This window comes from Lipotes vexillifer, unplaced genomic scaffold, assembly GCF_000442215.2.
Source record: "Lipotes vexillifer unplaced genomic scaffold, Lipotes_vexillifer_v1.1 scaffold589, whole genome shotgun sequence".
Classification (NCBI taxonomy): domain Eukaryota; kingdom Metazoa; phylum Chordata; class Mammalia; order Artiodactyla; family Lipotidae; genus Lipotes; species Lipotes vexillifer.
In genome coordinates, this window is record NW_006796123.1 from 900,022 (window position 1) to 919,343 (window position 19,322).

Sequence of the window (19,322 nt, forward strand, 5' to 3'; positions counted from 1 at the left end):
TCTCATGGTAGAATCTGGTAAAACTATTTTCAGTTCTTGCAGTGAATTACTATTTAGAAAAAAAAGTTTATTTTCAGATTTGTCAGAGGTAATCAGGGCGAGTAAATGGAGGTAGAGAACTATTTTAAGTACGTGCATACACGTACTTAAGAGTGCTGGAGGGGAGGCTGGTGTGGGTCCCAGGGGAATGCTGGGGCTGCAGGGAAGGGACCTTCGGTGTGTGCCAAACCCCTCTCTGTCAGGCCAGGTAGCATTTCTCTGGCCAACCTGTACACTTGCTGCCTCTGTGTTGGGGTTCCGGAGGCCTGACCTAGAACAAGATGGAGGGGGAGCATGCATTTAAAATTTTAAAAAGTGTGTGTGGGGCTTCCCTGGTGGCACAGTGGTTGAGAGTCCGCCTGCCGATGCAGGGGACACGGGTTCGTGCCCCGGTCCGCGAGGATCCCACATGCCGCGGAGCGGCTGGGCCCGTGAGCCATGGCCGCCGAGTCTGCGCATCCGGAGCCTGTGCTCCGCAGCGGGAGAGGCCGCAACAGTGAGAGGCCCGCGTACCAAAAAAAGTGTGTGTGTGTGTGTACACGTGCCATGGATTCTAGCAGGGACTTTGTTTTATTTAACATCTTTATTGGAGTATAATTGCTTTACAATGGTGTGTTAGTTTCTGCTTTATAACACAGTGAATCAGCTACACATATACATATGTCCCCATATCTCCTCCCTCTTGCGTCTCCCTCCCACCCTCCCTATCCCACCCCTCTAGGTGGTCACAGAGCACCGAGCTGATCTCCCTGTGCTATGCGGCTGCTTCCCACTAGCTATCTGTTTTACGTTTGGTAGTGTATATATGTCCATGCCACTCTCTCACTTCGTCCCAGCTTACCCTTCCCCCTCTCCGTGTCCTCAAGTCCATTCTGTACATCTGCATCTTTACTCCTGTCCTAGCAGGGACTTTTGAACATGACTCTTTTCCTTACAAAGCATCATGGGTATGGGAGAAATGAAAGCCAGTAGTGATATTACGTCTTTGTCCAAAACTCACTTGACAGTATCATTTTAAAATTAAAAAGTGGGGAATTCCCTGGCTGTCCAGTGGTTAGGACTCTGTGCTTTCACTGCCGAGGGCCCGGGGTTCAATCCCTGGCTGGGGAGCTAAGATCCCGCAAGCCGCGTGGCGAGGCCAAAAATAAAAATTAAAAAGTGTCTTGGAGTCTGTTCCTCTTGGCTTTGTGGCGGCCCTTGCCCTCTGGCCGGCCTCTTGCAGGGTAGAAGCACGTGTTGTTTCTCTTTCTTGCTTTCCTGCCTGCGTTCAAGTTGCAATTCAGAGGCTTTACTGCCTCAGGTGCCGGTGTTAGTATCTGCTTGGTTCTGAACTGTAAAGAATTCTTCCACAAATTCTTCAGGTAGATTCGGCATCAGTTGTGAAGACTGTGTTAGCAGTGTGGTTTCATGGATTGGCATTCCGTTTCAGAGTGTTCCATTTATACAGGCTGTACTTTCTTTCTTTTTCAGACCCTCCTCATCTCTTTCCTGCATTCCATCCTCCTGTACCAATTGATGCAAGACACCATGAGGGCCGTTACCATTACGATCCGTCTCCGATCCCTCCATTGCATGTGTAAGTATTACAAATTTACCCGTCAAAGAAACAGCACAAAATACTGGCTTTCACCATCTCAGGATTTTTGTTACCAGCACAGCTACTGGTCTTTGAAGATGTGATAGAAGTCTAAGATTTACTTTTGAAATACAGCAAGCCTATATGTTCCTGGACTCACTGAAGCAAATCCCCGCTGCTTCCTGAAGAATGCCTGTCACACTAGGTGGCTGGCAAGTATTTCTTATATAGTTTTGCTGACATGTGTTCCGTGGGCTGTAAATACTAAATTAAAAAATTGGGCCTAATGGAAGGTTACCACTCAGGATATGTATTTGGTCGAGAGCGGGTGTGAAGTTTTTCATGCTCCAATTTCTGTTACGGGAAGGTCCTGTTCCAGGAATCAGGATGCATCGTAATGAAATTTTCATAGCCCCTGTGGTGTGTACACCAACGGTCACCTGATTGATGGGAATGTCACCCAACAAAATGGCAAATGTGATCGAGCACGTAGTTTACACAAAGATAAAAGGAGAGAATGGGGGTGATAACATACATTAGAAAAGGAAGAAGATAAAGCCAAATATCATATATGAGGCTAAAAAAAATGATACAGATGAACTTATTTACAAAACAGAAACAGACTCACAGACCTAGGAAACAAACTTATGCTTACCAAAGGGGAAAGGTGCAGGGGAGGGATAAATTGGGAGTTTGGGATTGACATATGCACGCTCCTATATTTAAAATAGATAACCAACAAGGACCTACTGTACAGCACCGAGAACTCTGCTCAATATTCTGTAATAACCTAAATGGGAAAAGAATTTGAAAAAGAATAGATACATGTATATGTATAACTGAATCACTTTGCTGTACTCCTGAAACTAACACGACATTGTTAATTAACTAGACTCCAATATAAAATAAAAATTAAAAAAGAAAAAAAGGAGGAAGAAAATATCCTGGAAATTAATGTGATCTTACTCAGGTTAGGGGGGAAAGATGATCAGGTAGTCAGGATAGCCCTCACCTAAACTAAAATGGTCTTCGTTTGCAGAATTGTCCAGAAAACTGATATATACTACAACAAGGGGAGTCAATCTTTGGGAGCCGCTGACCCTTATGAATGGCCTTGATTTTACATTTAGTCATATCTGATAATCACCCTTCATTCTGAGACAGTAAAGTTAGAAAAGCCCAAATAATACTTTGAAGAATACTGCTAGTTATTTGGCTGGTAGATTGCATCTCCATGGCTCTTAGTTACAGCTGTATAATTACATATACGCCAAAGAAAAATGAAGTTATTTTAAAACAAGTCCTCCTCTGTGAACAGAATTAATTGATATTAACAACCCTAACTCTATGCCCAAGTACACATATAATAGTTTAGCCACAGTTTTTTGGATCTATCTCCCATTACTGAATTGTAATTTCAGAGCAGATTTGCCTGGAGGTAAGTCATAAATCTGTGTCCAGATTTCTATAAGCATTAAAGGAGAAGTGGATATTTAGGGAGAGAGAATGCAGAAACTTGTGACTTTATTCTTCGACTTTTCACTAGAACACAAGTAAGTATTTACAGGCTTCTAAAGCCTGCTAAAAATACACTCAAATAAAACCAGGACGCCAATTTAAAGCCCCCTAATACAAAGGGAAGGAAATTATAATTTCAGGCCGAAACCTGCTATGGAATTCATCCCGTTCTACCAAAGTTTTGCAGTACAGATGGGACCACAAGGATCTCAGACGAGGATCTGCCCTGTGGTACACAGCCAGCAAGGGCCCACCGGGCCTGGGAGATGCAGACAGCTGATTTCTCCCAGACTCCAGTCTCTGAAGTGCTGAAGTAATATGAATCAGATTTTCTGTGGGATTTCAGAGTGCTTCACTCTTAAAAAAATCATCTTATAGAGAAATTTCAAAAAATGAGTTGATATGATGGAATAAACTATTTCCTCTGCGTTCATTATGGTTTGCCTTGTAATTAAATTCACGTATGAATTTATCAGTAAAAATCGCAAGTCTTGGTTCTTTGGCAGAATGTAAGAACAGCAAGCCCTCGTATAGATCACACTGTATGTTCTAGGCCCTAATTGCTGTATCTAAAGAATTAGCTCGCTAGAGATAAAAACACCACAGGATTAGGCAGGTCAAGTTTGGAGAATCCTAGGGGAGAGGGCTGCATTTTCTACAGGACTGCTGAGCAGGGATTTTTATAGATTTTAATATAGTCAACTCTTTGTGTCTTCCGGTTCTGCATCTGAGGGTTCAACCAACCTTGGATTGAAAATATTGGAGAAGAAAATTCCAGAAAGTTCCAAAAAGCAGAACTCAGATTTGCAGCACACTGGCAACTATTTACAGAGCATTTCCATTGTATTAGGTATTATAAGTAATGTGGAGGTGATTTAAAGTATCCAGGGGGATGTTCATAGGTTATATGCAAACACTATGCCATTTAATATAAGGGATTTGAGGATCCACGGGTTTGGGTATCCGTGAGGGTTGTGGAACCAATGCCCTTCAGATACCGAGGGATGGTCGTCCTTCCTGCTTTTTCAGCCAAGCTTTAGGATAATTTTACAGCAATTGACTAAATTGTTCTCTAGCTGCCTAAATGTTTAGTTACCAAAGATTCATGATGTAAGGCTTGTAGATAATCCTGAGCCTCCCAACACACGCTCTGGAGGTGCTAGGGGAATGTCATTGCTGGGCACAGAGCTGCTGAGCACATGCTTTGTGGTCTCCTGGGACTGCTCAGCGTAGCGGGGTCCTGGGTGGAGACACTGAGCTTTTGGAGTAGGCTCTGGGAAGCTAGGATCAGTCTCACCTCTGTGCCTTATAATGTGACATTCTGTCTGTATTACCCTCAGTGGTCTCCCCTCCCTCCTTGGCAAACACTGGTCAAACTCCTCACCCTCAAGGCCTAATTCAAAATCACCTCTGCTGGCTGTCCCAGAGGCTGTTCCTCAGAGAAACTTGTGTGCCTTTATCGCAGCCAGATCCTCTTGCCTGGGTCAATTATTGTTTAGCGGTCACTGCCCCTGCTAGATTTGCAGGCGTTGCCTAACCCTCGGCCAGGCACTTAGTAAAGCATGCTCAGTAGACCTTCAAGGTGTCCAGTCTGGGAAACAGTGGACCAGCCCTCAGGGAGCTTGACTCCCAATCTTGCTTTGCATTCGCCAGTGCTGGGAACTGGCAACTTAAAATTTCCATATATTGGTTTCATTCTGTGGAAATGAAGTTACCTGCCTTACCTGACTCTCCAAATCGCAAATCCAGGAGTTCAATGAAAGCGCGGTCTCGTGAGCACCCTTGAAAGCAGGATGCTCTAAGCAAATGCCAAAAGTTAGCATCAAAGTTAGCACGGCGACAATTGCGGGCATGACAAACATTGAGATTCTGTTCTGGCCTGGCTCAATCCTGAATCCCTGGGATGCTCGCTCTGGCACCTTCTGTGATGCAAATGTATATGCCTGTGATCAGATCATTTTAGGCGTGGAGGGTAATCTAGGCAAATGTAGCTTGGTTACTAAAATCTTAAAAGGGCATCTTTGCCAAGGGGCTAATGCAGTAGCCTGGAAAAATAAAATGACTTTATCTAGAAGTTGGATTCCAAAATGCTTGTTTTATAATTAGCTGCTAGAAAATGAGATCAAGTGAGCTTACAGAGTTTTTACAATAAATACTTTTAATTAGAAGTAGACAACATTTGGGGATATTCTCATTGTTTCGTACACATGATTGTTCTTCTGGTGCCAACTTCAAAAATTAAATTGTAAGTCTCTTGAAACAGGATGTGTGTTGATGATGGAAACGCCAACAGGTCTCTGTTTAGGATGGCAGACACTGCGATAATTATGCTATCGTATGCTATCATTAATGATTCTATTGAAAGAGGTTTGTAAATTGCTCCTCTTTTTAGATAAACCAGCCTATATTAAGGCGTCAATGATATGGTGCAGAATTAAATTAGAATCTCAGAAAATGAAATATGCTCTGTATTAGCTGTTTGACACTTAATTTGCCTCTGAATGAGTACAGGAAATCACAAATTAACCTGCCTTTGTTTTTCCAACCATGGCTTATTAGGTGTTAGAACAACTGCAATTACAGCCTAATAATAACCACCAGGCCTTATAAATATGTACGGAAATGCGTCAGTTTGTGTTAAAGAGCCCAGTTTGTTAAATGGAATGCCTTTAGCTTACCCGATTTACTCTCACAGTATTCTCCAGAGTTTATGGTTAGGCAGTGTAGACAGAGTATAGACATTTAAACTGTTACAAATACAGTACTGGAAATAATGTTAGAATGTATTAGTATTTCCTTTCTTAATTCGAAATCATGAATTCAGATGTGGGATTTCTAAGGGGGACGTGGAATGTCAGTGTCATCTTTCCCTGAGTTGTCATGTAAAGGTTGTCAGAAAAACGTATGATTCCTGCATTATGTTTATTTAATTCAAGTAGTTTGAAAATTAAGAGACACTGGATATGGGGAATTTTCCCTTTTCTTCTGAAAGTTATTCTCCACTGAATTCACCAGCACTTATGTTCAGCAGCTAATTGGAGTGTCTTGTTCTCTCTCAAATCATTTGCTTTGACCACAGAGTCCATGTTTTATTAAGCCATGTAGAAAAAAGTACAATGTTTTAGAAAAATATCAATGAGTATGTTTTATTATGTTGCTGAGGACGTTTGGAGCGTTAATGATAGAACCTGAATCTGTAGCCACATGGTCAAGGCAGAAATTTCATGTGGTTATTTCTGCTTCTTGGTCTTCTCTCTGCTTCCTGCTCTGCACTGTTTCCATCAGGGCTGTGGGGTTGCATAACTCCAGGAGCTATCGTTGTAACCTACGGGAATTGATGGTGTTCTCTAGGCTAAGGATTACTACTTGTTTTAAAATCCCACTTGGAGATGCAGACATAGAGAATGGACTTGAGGATATGGGGAGGGGGAAGGGTAAGCTGGGACTAAGTGAGAGAGTGGCATGGACATATATACACTACCAAATGTAAAATAGCTAGCTAGTGGGAAGCAGCCGCATAGCACAGGGAGATCAGCTGGTGCTTTGTGACCACCTGGAGGGGTGGGATAGGGAGGGTGGGATAGGCAAGAGGGAGGAGATATGGGGATTTATGTATACGTATAGCTGATTCACCTTGTTATAAAGCAGAAACTCACACACAATTGTAAAGCAATTACACTTCAATAAAGATGTTGAAAAAAATAAAATAAAATAACTAAATTTTAAAAATAAAATAAAATTCTACTTGGAAATTTAGACAATGGGAATATTACATCCCTCTCCCCCGGAAACAGTTGTATTTTCAAGTGACTACTTTCACGTTAATGAAGAAAGCGCTCTTTCTCTTGCATTTTGAGTGTGTGCTTTTTTCCCTTTGCTTTAGTGTTAGAATGCATTTAAGCACACTTACTTTTGAAAGTAATCTTTTTGTTTGTTTTGTTTTGTCTTTTGGCCACACCGCACGGCACGCAGGATCTTAGTTCCCTGACCAGGGATCGAACCCGTGCCCCCATGCAGTGGAAGCACAGAGTCTTAACCACTGGACCGCCAGGAAAGTCCCCCAAATATCAATCTTTTACATACAGGTTTTTTGAGCCCAAGTTTCCTCATTTATGGACCAGTATGAATTTAGGACTGTCCATTTGCTTCTGCTGAGCTTGGCAATTCATTTTTAAAAGCAGGATCAGCCTCAGTTATTAATTGATTACAATAATTCGAGCCCCACAGATCTTGACAGTGGAGCTGAGAGCTACCCTTGTCTCGTGCTATGGATGCGAGCAGCGCTGCATCCCAAGCCAGCACTCTGACAGTCTGTCGCACTTCACCATCCACTTAACTAATTCGTTTTACAAAGTCAGCTTCATCTCTTCTCTCCGGGGGGAAATGAGTACTCATGTTCTCTTCTACTCGGCAGCTCTTTCTTCTCTGAGTTGAGTCAACGTGCCTCCTTCCAAGGCCGCCTGACTCACTGGAATTATTTCACCGAAGTATGAAGAGCTCCTTCTCCCACTAAAAGTGGTCCACTTCCTGGCGCCTGGGGAGAGGACAGGACACGGTAGATCACTAATATGAGCTGGGAAAGAGAGGGATTTGGAAATAAATGAGGCTCCCCCCGCCGCCACCGTGGTTATGACTGCCTTTTAGGGTTCCGAGCTGGGAGACCGGTAGCAAGTTTGGAGTAAGAATAAATACATTTCTTTCCAGACAGAGGAAGCTCTAGGAAAAGACAGAGTATTATGGTAAAAGCTTAGAGAAAGAAAGTGCAAGTGGATGACCGGAACTACTACTCAGTTCCCCTCTGTCCTCTCCTCTCTCCCTGCCTGGATTCAGCACCTTGTGTGAGTTGCTTAGTGGGAATTCCTCTAATAATCATTCAAAACCTAGCCTTCAACCTAGCCATCTACTTAAAACTTGGTGATGGGCTCATACTACGTAATAGTGATTTCATTATTTTCATTCACAGGGAAAGCCTTCGGTAAAAATGTAGAGATGGAGCAAAACCTTGTATTTGTATTTGGGGGCATAACTTGTTTGGAATACTTTAATAGTACAATTTAAAATTCACACAGGCAAGTCCTTTTCCCCCGTGTTTGTGCTCTACCGTAAACGTTATTGAGACTGATAAAGTGTGATGACATATCAGATTTCAGGCATACCTTGTTTTATTGTGCTTTGCAGATATTTAATTTTTTTACACATTGAAGGTTTCTGGAAACCCTGTATTGAGCAAGTCTATGGATACATCTTTCCTACGGCATTTGCTCACTGATAGTTAGCATTTTTTAGCAATAAAATATTTTTTAATGAAGCCATGGACATTGGCTTTTTCTTAGACCTAATGCTATTGCACACGTAATAGACTACAGTATATTGTAAACATAATTTTTATGTGCACTAGGAAACCAAACATTCATGTGATGCGCTTTATTTGCTTTATTATGATCTGGAACCGAACCCATAATATCTCCCAGGTAGGCCTATACATCAAACACTGTAGCTAACATTTTGTAACACTCACCTCCACCCTCCAAAATAAGAAAAGGAAAAAGAATAGAAAAGAGAAGAAAAGAAAATGAACTAGGTTATAATCACATCTCTTGGGATCAAAGACCACCTGTGTATGTCTTTGCATTTGCTAGGCTGAGCGCGTGCCTTTGCAGAGTGGCTCCTGGATAAATATTGTTGTCCGTGGTGATAATGGGCTGTCCTTTTTTAGGCCAGTGCAGGATGACTGCCATCCTCTTTCTTTTGTTTTTGTTGGTTTACTTTGGTAGAGTGTGTCACCTCATGCCAACAAAGCTAGCACACTGACAACTCAAAATCAAAAGCTCGATTCCTTCTGAAGATGATGTTAATATAAATGCCTACTGCAGTGTCAGATGCTCTCCACTGCCAAGTGAATTCCCTGATATTAAATTAGTTCCTGGTTGTGAAGGTCTGAGGTCACCTTATGTGACTAGGTACCACTGAACTTAACAGCTGCTTCTCAGGCCCCTCACGTGGAAATAAAATTAATGAAATTGGCAATCTTTAATTTATAATGTAATATGAATACCAAAATTCCAAATATAAGGGGGGAAAAGAAATGACTAGACCATTCACATAAAAAATATAATAATGGCCATAACTGACATTTTTGACTACTTACTGTGGGCACAATTTTAGAAACTTTACAAAACTACCTCATGTAGCACTTAGAATATTCGGCCTTAGGATGGAGTTATTATCACTAGCCTCCTTTCCAAGATATGGAAACCTTGACACAGAGAAGTTAATGGTTGTGCCATTATTTAAACCTAGACATCAAACACTACACTCCTTGCACTTGACTTTCATCCTCTGCTCATGAAAACGAACACTGGGGCCTTTGGTGCTCTAGTTTATACTTACTGGGTGAGCCCAAATAATTCTAACAATACCTGATAGGAAATTTTCAGTGTCACTGGCTGTCATCGTCTTCTGCAAAATTCTGAGATAGGAACATGGCAGTGAGGAGAAGAGCTGCAAGAAGGCTTGTCTGTAGCAGAACAAAACAAAATTAGATACACAGCAAGGTTTGCTGCTGTAGAACTTGCAACCCCCAACAGCTGGACATTTATATATCCAACTACATGCAGTATTGGGTGAATTGTGATTCATCCACTTGGTAGAATATTGAAAAAGACAGTAGCGTTTGAGAAGACCATATGAAAACGTGGCTAAATAATGGTGTGCCCTATAAAATGTAAGCCATGTTGGATGAGATCATAGCATGTATCTGCCTGGAACCTTTTTCCCTGAGATGTTCATGGCTTGCTCCCTTACTTCATACATTTCCCTGCACAGGCATCTCCTCATCAGAGAGGTCTTCAGTGAAGAACCATCTAATGAACAGGGATTGACAAACTATGGCCTGTGAGCCAAATTCGACCCCTGGCTTGTTTTATTGGAATCTAGTGACTGCCGCTTATTTACTATTGTCTGTGGCAGCTTTAGCAATCAAGGGCAGAGATGAGTAGCCGAGATAAAAGACATGGCCCGCAAAGTCTAAAATACAAAATTTCCCAAGGCCTGATCTAAAATAACACCCCTTTTCTAGCCTCACTACCCCCTTTCTCTGCCTTATTTTTCTTTTTTTTTTTTATAAGTGATGCCATGCACCATATTTTCGACTTTCAGGCTTTCCCACTGCTATTCCCAACATTTCTTGCTGCATATCGTATCAGTTCACAAAAAAGAAAATAAGTCTTATTGTTTGGGTATCATTTCTTATGATCAACTGAAAAAATGTAAAGTCTGCCTCATTTTCAAGCACTACCGTAGGCCACCTACATCCACAGTTCCCAGTCTAAGTATGAAAGTATTGGTGAGTTTCAATTCCTAAACTTTAAAAGTTTTGATGAGCTGGCGGTATCAATCCAGATGAACCCACACACACTTTGCATTAAGAAATGGACATGAGGAAAATAAATGGTACTCCAAGGGCATACTACTTTTCTCTGTTTTGCAATGTTCCTTTCTTTAAAAAAAATTTTTGTAGTTGATGTACAGTGTGTTGATTTCTGCTGTACAGCAAAGTGGTTCAGTTATACATATATATATTCTTTTTCATATTCTTTTCCATTATGGTTTATCTCAGGATATTGAATATAGTTCCCTGTGCTCTGCAGTAGGACCTTGTTGTTTATCCATCCTATGTAGAATAGTTTTGTCTTACAATATTTCTAATGACTGAAATATTGAATTCGGTCACTGGTTACAGAGAAAGCAGGCCCTAATTATAGTGCATATTCAGAGAGTCTGAGAGCCAGCTTCTTGGATAAATTCCTGTGTTCTTTGTGCTGGGCTCAGCAGTCCGGGCCGGGAGCAGATATTGACTGAAGGTATTCACGGCCACTGAACCAGAAGCTGCCAGCTGTATAGAGCCTGCCGTCCAGCCTGTTGCAGGGGCCTGGGGGGCACTGGACTGTAACAGACTTTTTTCTTTGTGTACAATGCTTCCACTCATGTTAAGGCTGGCTTCAAAGAAAACAGAAATGTACTGCCATCGTTGTATTTAGTTTTCAAAGTATGCGTTGGAGAAAACTGAACTTTCACAGAATTTGTCCCAACGGGAAGGGACTTTCCGGTTAGTTTTTAGGTGATAAATACCACCCAAACCCAAGCTGCCTGCAGCTCTTCCTCTGTGGCCATCCCTCCCTCACTTAGGTAACAGAACCTGCTTTTTCCAAACCTAAACAAAGACATGCCATTTCCTATAGCCGCTCAGCAGGCTGAGTTCATTTCAGACCCTTCCCCAGGGGAACAAAGGCTGGGGACACAGGGCTGCCTGTCACTCATTTCTTTTTGTTATTGCTGCATCCCCACCCCTGCCCCCAGTGAAATTCATACAGAAAAAAAAAAAAAAAAAAAAAAAATACAATGTTCGCAGATTTGTTTCCAGGAACCTGCCTGCTAACTTTTTGAATCCTAAGTAACCAATTAGCTAGATTTTTGCATCTTCGGTGATCCGAGCCAGCTAAGCATACTAAAAGGAAAGAGTAAGAGGAAAGTCTTGTTTTCAGACTCATCCTCTGAGTCCAAGGGTAGTGATGTGTGCAGACCATGCATTAGATAACAGTATTGAAAATAAATTTGAAATAAATATATGGACCATTTTTAGTTCTGATGTGATCTTTGTAAGAGGCATATCGGAACAGTGATGGGCGTCGTGACATTGCAGTTGGGTGAAAATTAACCAGTTAAATGGCGCATTGGTCCCATGTTTACCTCCTGCTTTAACCCAGCCGAACTGGTGACACTGTATCAATGTTTGTAACACTGGTGTTGAAAAATGGCAAGTGTAATGAGAGATCTATACCCTTCACCTCCATCTCTCCTCTCCCACTGTCTCTGTTTGTCTCCCTGTCTCTCTCTCTCTCTCTCTCTCTCTCTCTCCCTCCACACAGCTAGGGAAATTGAACTCAGAAGGGTAGGAAGTGGCAGGAACTGCCTTAGGGCATGAGAGTACAGTCCTCCCTTTGTATCCGTGGGGAATTGGTTCCAGGACCCCCACTGGATACCAAAATCTAAGGATGCTCAAGCCCCTTATATAAAATGACATGGTATTAGCATATAACCTATACACATCCTCCCATAAACTTCAAATCATCTCTAGATTACTTATAATACCTAATACAATGTAAGTGTTACATAAATAGTTGCCAGCATGCTGCAATTTCCAACTTTTGAAGAGCTTTCCAGAAGTTTTTTTTCCCCAAATATTTTCTATCCATGGTTGGTTGAAACCCATGGATGTGAAACCCCAGATACAGAGGGCTGACTGTACATTTCCAGTAAAGAAAAAAAATAAGGATCTCTAATCCAAAGCTATAGATTTTCTAACATTCACCCACTAATATTCTGGGTAATGAAACATCCCACATGTTTATGAGTTATAGATATTTAAAACTTTCTTATCCAACTACAGAGAGATTATAATTTCATTAAAAATTTTGCCAATGGGACTGTTATAGGGAATAGGAACTTAGCCTCCATCTGAAAATCTAATTCATTAATACCAAAATGAATGAGCGGCAGGCAGTTGAAGGCATTCTTTTACAAGTTCACCTGTGAGGGTCCCTCAGCGCTGGTTGCTAGTGGGTACCTGTGAATAGTTCCTAAGGAACCTGACACCGCCCACCACCCCCACCCCCAGGCCCCAGTCATTCCTAAGTAGTAAGAGCTTCTGCCTGAGGGAGTTATATTAACTCAGTGCATTAAATAATTCCCAGGGCCTGACAAGGTTCATGTGTGTCTTCTACTACCTAGAATGAGTTTAGCACTAACCAGAGAATCACCATCTTCCAAATACATTCAAATAGTATTCAAATATTGCCAAGTTCACCAGAAGTGAACAGTATCTTTATTATGTAAGGTGGGAAAAGAGATGTACTGACGTTTAAATGGCCTGCCAAATGATTTGCAAAACAAATCACCAAACCCTGTTGCTTGAATATGATTTACATTTTGAAGACAGGGTCCAAAGAAAGCATTCCTAGCTTCCTAAAATGCTTCTTGCCTCTATTCAAAGAGATCTCTGACTCCCCCATGGAACAAAATCCCCATCTTCCTAACATACATGGTTTTCAACATAAACTGTGCACACCCGTGAAAGTTTTCAGAAACAGATTCAAAGGTTAAATCAGGAAAAAAGGCAATCAGACTTCTAAAGAGGTCTCTGATTTTTAAAGGTTTTTCCTACTATATTTGCCTGGGATATAACACATGAAAATTAGGATTATATGAGATTGTGTTAATATTAACATTTTCGGTTTCTTTATTTAAGGTAAGCGTTTTCTGTTATTTCACTAGGCGCACACACACACATATATGTATACTCACATACATATATATACACACACACTATATATATATATATATATATATATATACACACAAACTCACATACATATATAAACACACACACATATACACCCCCAAAACACACACATATATATATTCATATACATATACACAGACACTATATATATATATATTTACATGCTCGCATACATATATAAGCACACACACACACACATATATTCATATACATATATACCCACACACTATATGTATATATTTACATGCTCACATACATATATAAGCGCGCACACACATATATATATTCATATACATATACACAGACACTATATATATATATATTTACATGCTCGCATACATATATAAGCACACACACACATATATATATATTCATATACATATATACCCACTGTCCATTTTTCTCGTGGTCATCTCAGCCTGTCCTGGAGCTTAGCCGGTAAAAGGCTGCATGATCGTCTTTTTCATGGAAATAGTCAAGAGGAGAAAAGAAAGTCAGCCTGAAGTATTTTAATCTTGTTTTAATGATCAAAATCCGGTCACTCAGACTTTGGATTTCAGGGCTGCTGAGATGCGTGTATCAGTAGTTACTGGATGGAGTGGGGAAGAGTCCAATTCAGGAGTTTGCCAGATGTCAGGGAATTGGGGGTATGGGGGTTGCTGAAAGCAGAGGCCCAACCTCAGGCCTAAGGCTGCACTGAGCTCTACGGAGGGATTCTCTCCAAGCCGACCGGCACCCGCTTGGTGATGTCCCGTGCTGTTTGTGAGACTTTCCAAAGTGAAAGTCCCTGAGCCCTTCATGAGTCTCTCTCCATCTCTGGGGTGTGCAGAGCAGGCTGTGTGTCTCTGACCAGGACGGGTGGTACACTGGTGAGGGCCTTCCCGTGACGTGAAACACAGTCAGAAACTACACTGCACCGTTTTTAATTTGCCTGGACTTCCCCACCTCCCCCCATCTTTGGAGCCAGACAAACATAGGACTGTTCAGTTATTTTGATTATTGTTGTTTGATGTTTCTTTGTTTGCTGGGAGGAGGAAGGTAAGAGGAAGTTGAATTGGAAAGACAGAAAACTAGAGTCTGGTCCCTTCTCCCCCAGTGCAGGAGGGAAGCGTCCTTCAGGGTCTGTTTGCTTTGCAAGGGTGTTCTTTGATGAGGTCTTTGTCTGGGGGACCCCACTGAAGTCTCAGTGTACTCAAGCTTTAGAAAAGGCTATTGGCCCGTCTTTGTTTTCTTTGTTGAACTGTTTATTTTGCTTTCTTCCCACGAGGTTCCCTGGCCTCGCTCTGATAGTGCTTTTCTGCATGAATTACATTCCTCGGAGCCAAGTCTCCGAATTCTTCCAGCCCATTTGATTCTGGCCTGGGTGATTAGTCCACAGCTTCCAAGTGCCGTGGACCTCTGCTAAGCAGAGTGCTTGTAAGTGCCCCTAACACGGAGACCTAAAGACATTTTGTAACCTCATTAGCGAGAGGGTAGTGCTTCATTCTGGTTTAAAAACATAGACACAGACCTACTGGAGAACAGACTTGAGGATATGGGGAGGGGGAAGGGTAAGCTGTGACAAAGCGAGAGAGAGGCATGGACATATATACACTACCAAACGTAAAATAGATAGCTAGTGGGAAGCAGCGGCATAGCACAGGGAGATCAGCTCGGTGCTTTGTGACCACCTAGAGGGGTGGGATAGGGAGGGTGGGAGGGAGGGAGACGCAAGAGGGAAGAGATATGGGAACATATGTATATGTATAACTGATTCACTTTGTTATAAAGCAGAAACTAACACACCATTGTAAAGCAATTATATTCCAATAAAGATGTAAAATAAATAAATACATGATATGAAAAAAATAAAAATAAAAATATAGCTGCTGTTGAATCGTCACTAGTTTGAAACTCACGGAAGGAGGGTACTAGTCCTTTCAACGTGACTCAGGCTCTTGAAAGAGGACAGTTCAGGTTACTATACTCATGCCCAATTCAGTAACATAAATTGTCCTGGGCCGGGTGGGAGGGGAGCCCGCTAACTCCATTCAAGTTAAATCTACATCTGGAATTTCATAATTATTTTGTACAAAATGCATGTCTGTGTAGAAATAATGAACAACAATAATGAAAATTATGCAGATCTCCTAATCATAGCCGTTATATTTTCTTGTGCGTATATGTTTTCTGAAGTACAATTTATGACTGAGAGACAGAGATGGGCAGTGAACAGACTTATGAATTATGGTTTTTTTAACCTCTACTAATATAGATTAAATATTTGATTCTTTAATGAATTATACCTTCATGGTAGGTATTGTGAAAGCATTGCGATACCGCCAGAAAAAATTCAGCTGTCTTAAGAACAAAATTCTCTAAGGGGTCTGTTCACCTGTTTTTAACCATTTTTTAACACATGAGAAACTTGACTCTGACACGCAGGTAGGGTGTGCTATACCTAACAGGGAACCTCCATTTGTTGACAATGTGCCTGGAAGTGGTTTTGACTTGAAACTTCCCTAAAGAGGACCAAAGAGTTTTTCAGAGATGATTGAACACGCCATCTGTGATGAAAATTATATGCACTGTAAATGCCCATATAGACACAGAAGCTCTTCCTTAAGGAACTGGGGAAAGGTCCCGAGCCCTGTGGCCAGGGCCTGGTTCTGGTTTCTCGGGATCCTTTATCTTCTTGCTGGTCCTGGTTCGAACTGAGCTCTTGGCGTCTGAGCTTTACGAGCCCTTGGAATGGCTGCGTACTGCGGGGCCCAGTCTTTCTGTGAGAGTCTGTGTTCTCTTCGGCAAATAAATGCATCCACTTTGCGGGATCACGGTGCTTCTTTACATGGGGAGGATTTGTTTGGAAGATGGGAATTAAACCTCTTTTGGCTACAAGAGGCCCTTCCTCCTTGGAGTGGGCTCTGAAAACAGATCCCCCAGGGAGCCAAAACACAGCTGTTGGAACACTTCCTGTGTAACACAATTAAACATCCCTTACAAATAGGACTGGATTACAGCTTTGCTGAGTAATCGCCTCTGAGCATTCCTCCTCTCCACCCAATAGAATGTTGGTGACATTAGCCCATGATAATGCTTTTTTTCCGGGTTTCAAAGTGTAATTCCTGAAAATTCCAACCTAACTCAATTCCAACCTAACTCGATTGGCTTCGGATGAGCCTCTGTATAAGCTGTTTTCACAATAAATGTGGGCCTCACTCATTTCCATCTCGGCTCTGCCACAAATCCACTGGGTCCTTGAACACGGGCCCTGACCTCTCTGGGTCTCCTTGTTTTCATCTGTGAAGGGAAGCCATTGGATTAAATGATCTTTCAGATGCCTTCTAACATCCCACGGTTATGGAAAGTTTAGGTTTGTTCATGGTTTTTTTCCTTAGAAGAGGAATCTATGAAAGCATCATGGCCCTGATATGTACATGCCCACATGCCAGTTTTTTTCTTCTGCCCTATTTCCTCCTGTGAAAATCTGCTGGGAGAGTCTTGCACAAACTCTGGTTGTACCTCCTGCTTTTTTCCCCACACTCTCTAGTGATGCCTTACACATCCCTGGGCCACCAGCGCACAGGGCCACTGGGCGCCTTGTATGCCCCGTGAATATGTGAATGTTCAAATCAATTCCCTTTGGAGTGAAAAGGTCACTGGAAAATCATACTGTCCTGGTTGTTTAAAAGCCTCAATAATGCTAAAATATAAGTGCATTTAAGCATGGATGCACATATTTGTATTTGTCTTGGAGTAATTTTCCTTTGTGTTTAAAATTATAGACTTGATTTGAATCCAGCTTGGGTATTTACTATCAGATTACCTACTCTGTCCAAGCCCAGTTTAATTATTCAGTCCCATGTGAATCAAGTATTCAATGAAGGAGCAAACAGATAGCACATAACACAGCCTCTGGCACGTCATAAGTGTTGGACAGATGGCAGAATGACCGAATACGTGTCTATTACCATATTTAAGCCATCTATTCTAAGTTCATCTTTTCTGCACCTTTTAACGTCTCTGAAATTGGAATGTATCTTACAGTCTGTTGTGTTTTACGATTGCTACTGGGAAATGGCAGTCATGAGGAAGTTTCAAGTATCTCTTTTTTAAAATTTAATTTAGTTTAATTTTGTTAGTTTCAGGTGTACAGCAACAGGTATCTCAGTAAACTTACTTTGCCTTAGATTTTCCTTTTTGTGCAAGTACTACAGTGATATATGACAAAACCTGTCTCCAAATAAGCCTGAAAGAACTCTTTTCATAAGTATAAAGTAAAAATTGAAGGTGATAAGGAAGAACCATCCTTCTGAGTGGTTCCTAAAATAATGCTGGGTCTTTAGATCAACAGCATCTTAGCTTTGATGAAATACAGTATAGATCATATATATATTGACTGTGTAGGTTTGTAATCAACAAAAAAATTACTTCATCGTCAAGGATTTTTTTCCCCCAGGAACCCAGCTGATTTTTCCTCAATGTAGTAATAAAGGACCCAGTTGCAGACTGTAAAGTTAAAATGTAAAGAGAGTGTTTTCAAAATGCTCTTTGCTGCCTGAATCATACGAAATGAAAAAGGAGGCCAACTTCAGCCTGAAAGGGTATAAAGCAGGGAAGTATACGTTGCCTGCTGGTGGTGTTGGTGTATTTGTGCAGATGCATAGCACAGGCTCTCAGAGGGTAAGACTTCATGATTAATGGTGTTTATTCTTGACAGAAGCCTCCTTTATTTATCTGCAATACAGTTTAGCGATTTTATCAGGCACCTGAATGAGAAATATTCAGTCATACCAATATTGCAGTGTAAATTGAGTAGAGTCACTTTTTATTATATCTTTCTGCCTTATCATCTGCACAGTAATTTTCTAGCAGAGGTTTGATATGGAAAGGCTGGATTTAGCTGTACTTGACACAAAGCCTCTTCAATTTCCCCTAAAAGTTCAGGCTGCTCTTAGAAATGCGTGTGTGTGTGTGTGTGTGTGTGTGTGTGTGTGTGTGTGTGTGTGTGTGTGTGTGTGTGTGTGTGTGTGTGTGTCTGTGTATGTGTATAATATATAAACCCTCTCTGTTATCCAAGCAATTTCAGGATATGAAAGAATAAAGATAAAATGCACAAACCTGGATGGGAAAAGTGTTGTTAATATAAAAACATCTAATAGCCATGAACTCACTGGTAAAAGCTCCTTTAGGGTTTAAGCTGAGGCTCAGTACCGAACCGTTTACATGGCTACATGGTCGCAATTTTTGCTCATCCATCATCATCCAAATCCAATCAACATAAAGCCAGACCCTTTCATTTCTCCAGGGAGAAATATCAAAGTTGAAGACCAGAGTGGCCAGGGGCAGGGGGACATCAGTCGCAATGATGATGGCAATGCCATTCAAAAGAGGGAGACGCAAGAGGGAGGAGATATGGGGATGTATGTATACGTATAGCTGATTCACTTTGTTGTACAGCAGCAACTAACACACCATTGTAAAGCAATTCTACTCCAATAAAGATGTTAAAAAAATAAAAAATAGAATGTGAAAAAAAAAAGAGGGAGCAAAAGACATAGAAAACAAACTTATGGTGACCAAAGGGGAGCAGGGGGAGGGATAAATTAGGAGTTTGGGCTTAACATATACACACTACTATATATAAAATAAATAACTAACAAGGACCTACCATATATAGCACAGGGAACATATACACACTACTATATACAAAATAAATAACTAACAAGGACCTACCATATATAGCACAGGGAACTATACTCAATATCTTATAATAACATAATGGAAAAGAATCTGAAAAAGAATATATATATACATATATATATATATATATATATATATATATATATA

General features: G+C 41.2%; 1 protein-coding gene across 1 annotated transcript in view; it reads left to right on the forward strand.

The window, feature by feature from the left end:
• The window catches only part of GLI3 (GLI family zinc finger 3), a 277,633-nt gene that overhangs the window by 155,957 nt on the left and 102,354 nt on the right, over positions 1 to 19,322 (forward strand). The window contains exon 3 of the mRNA XM_007468195.1: positions 1,510 to 1,615. Coding sequence (XP_007468257.1) covers positions 1,510 to 1,615 — 106 coding nt within the window. The remainder of the gene's footprint in view (positions 1 to 1,509; positions 1,616 to 19,322) is intronic.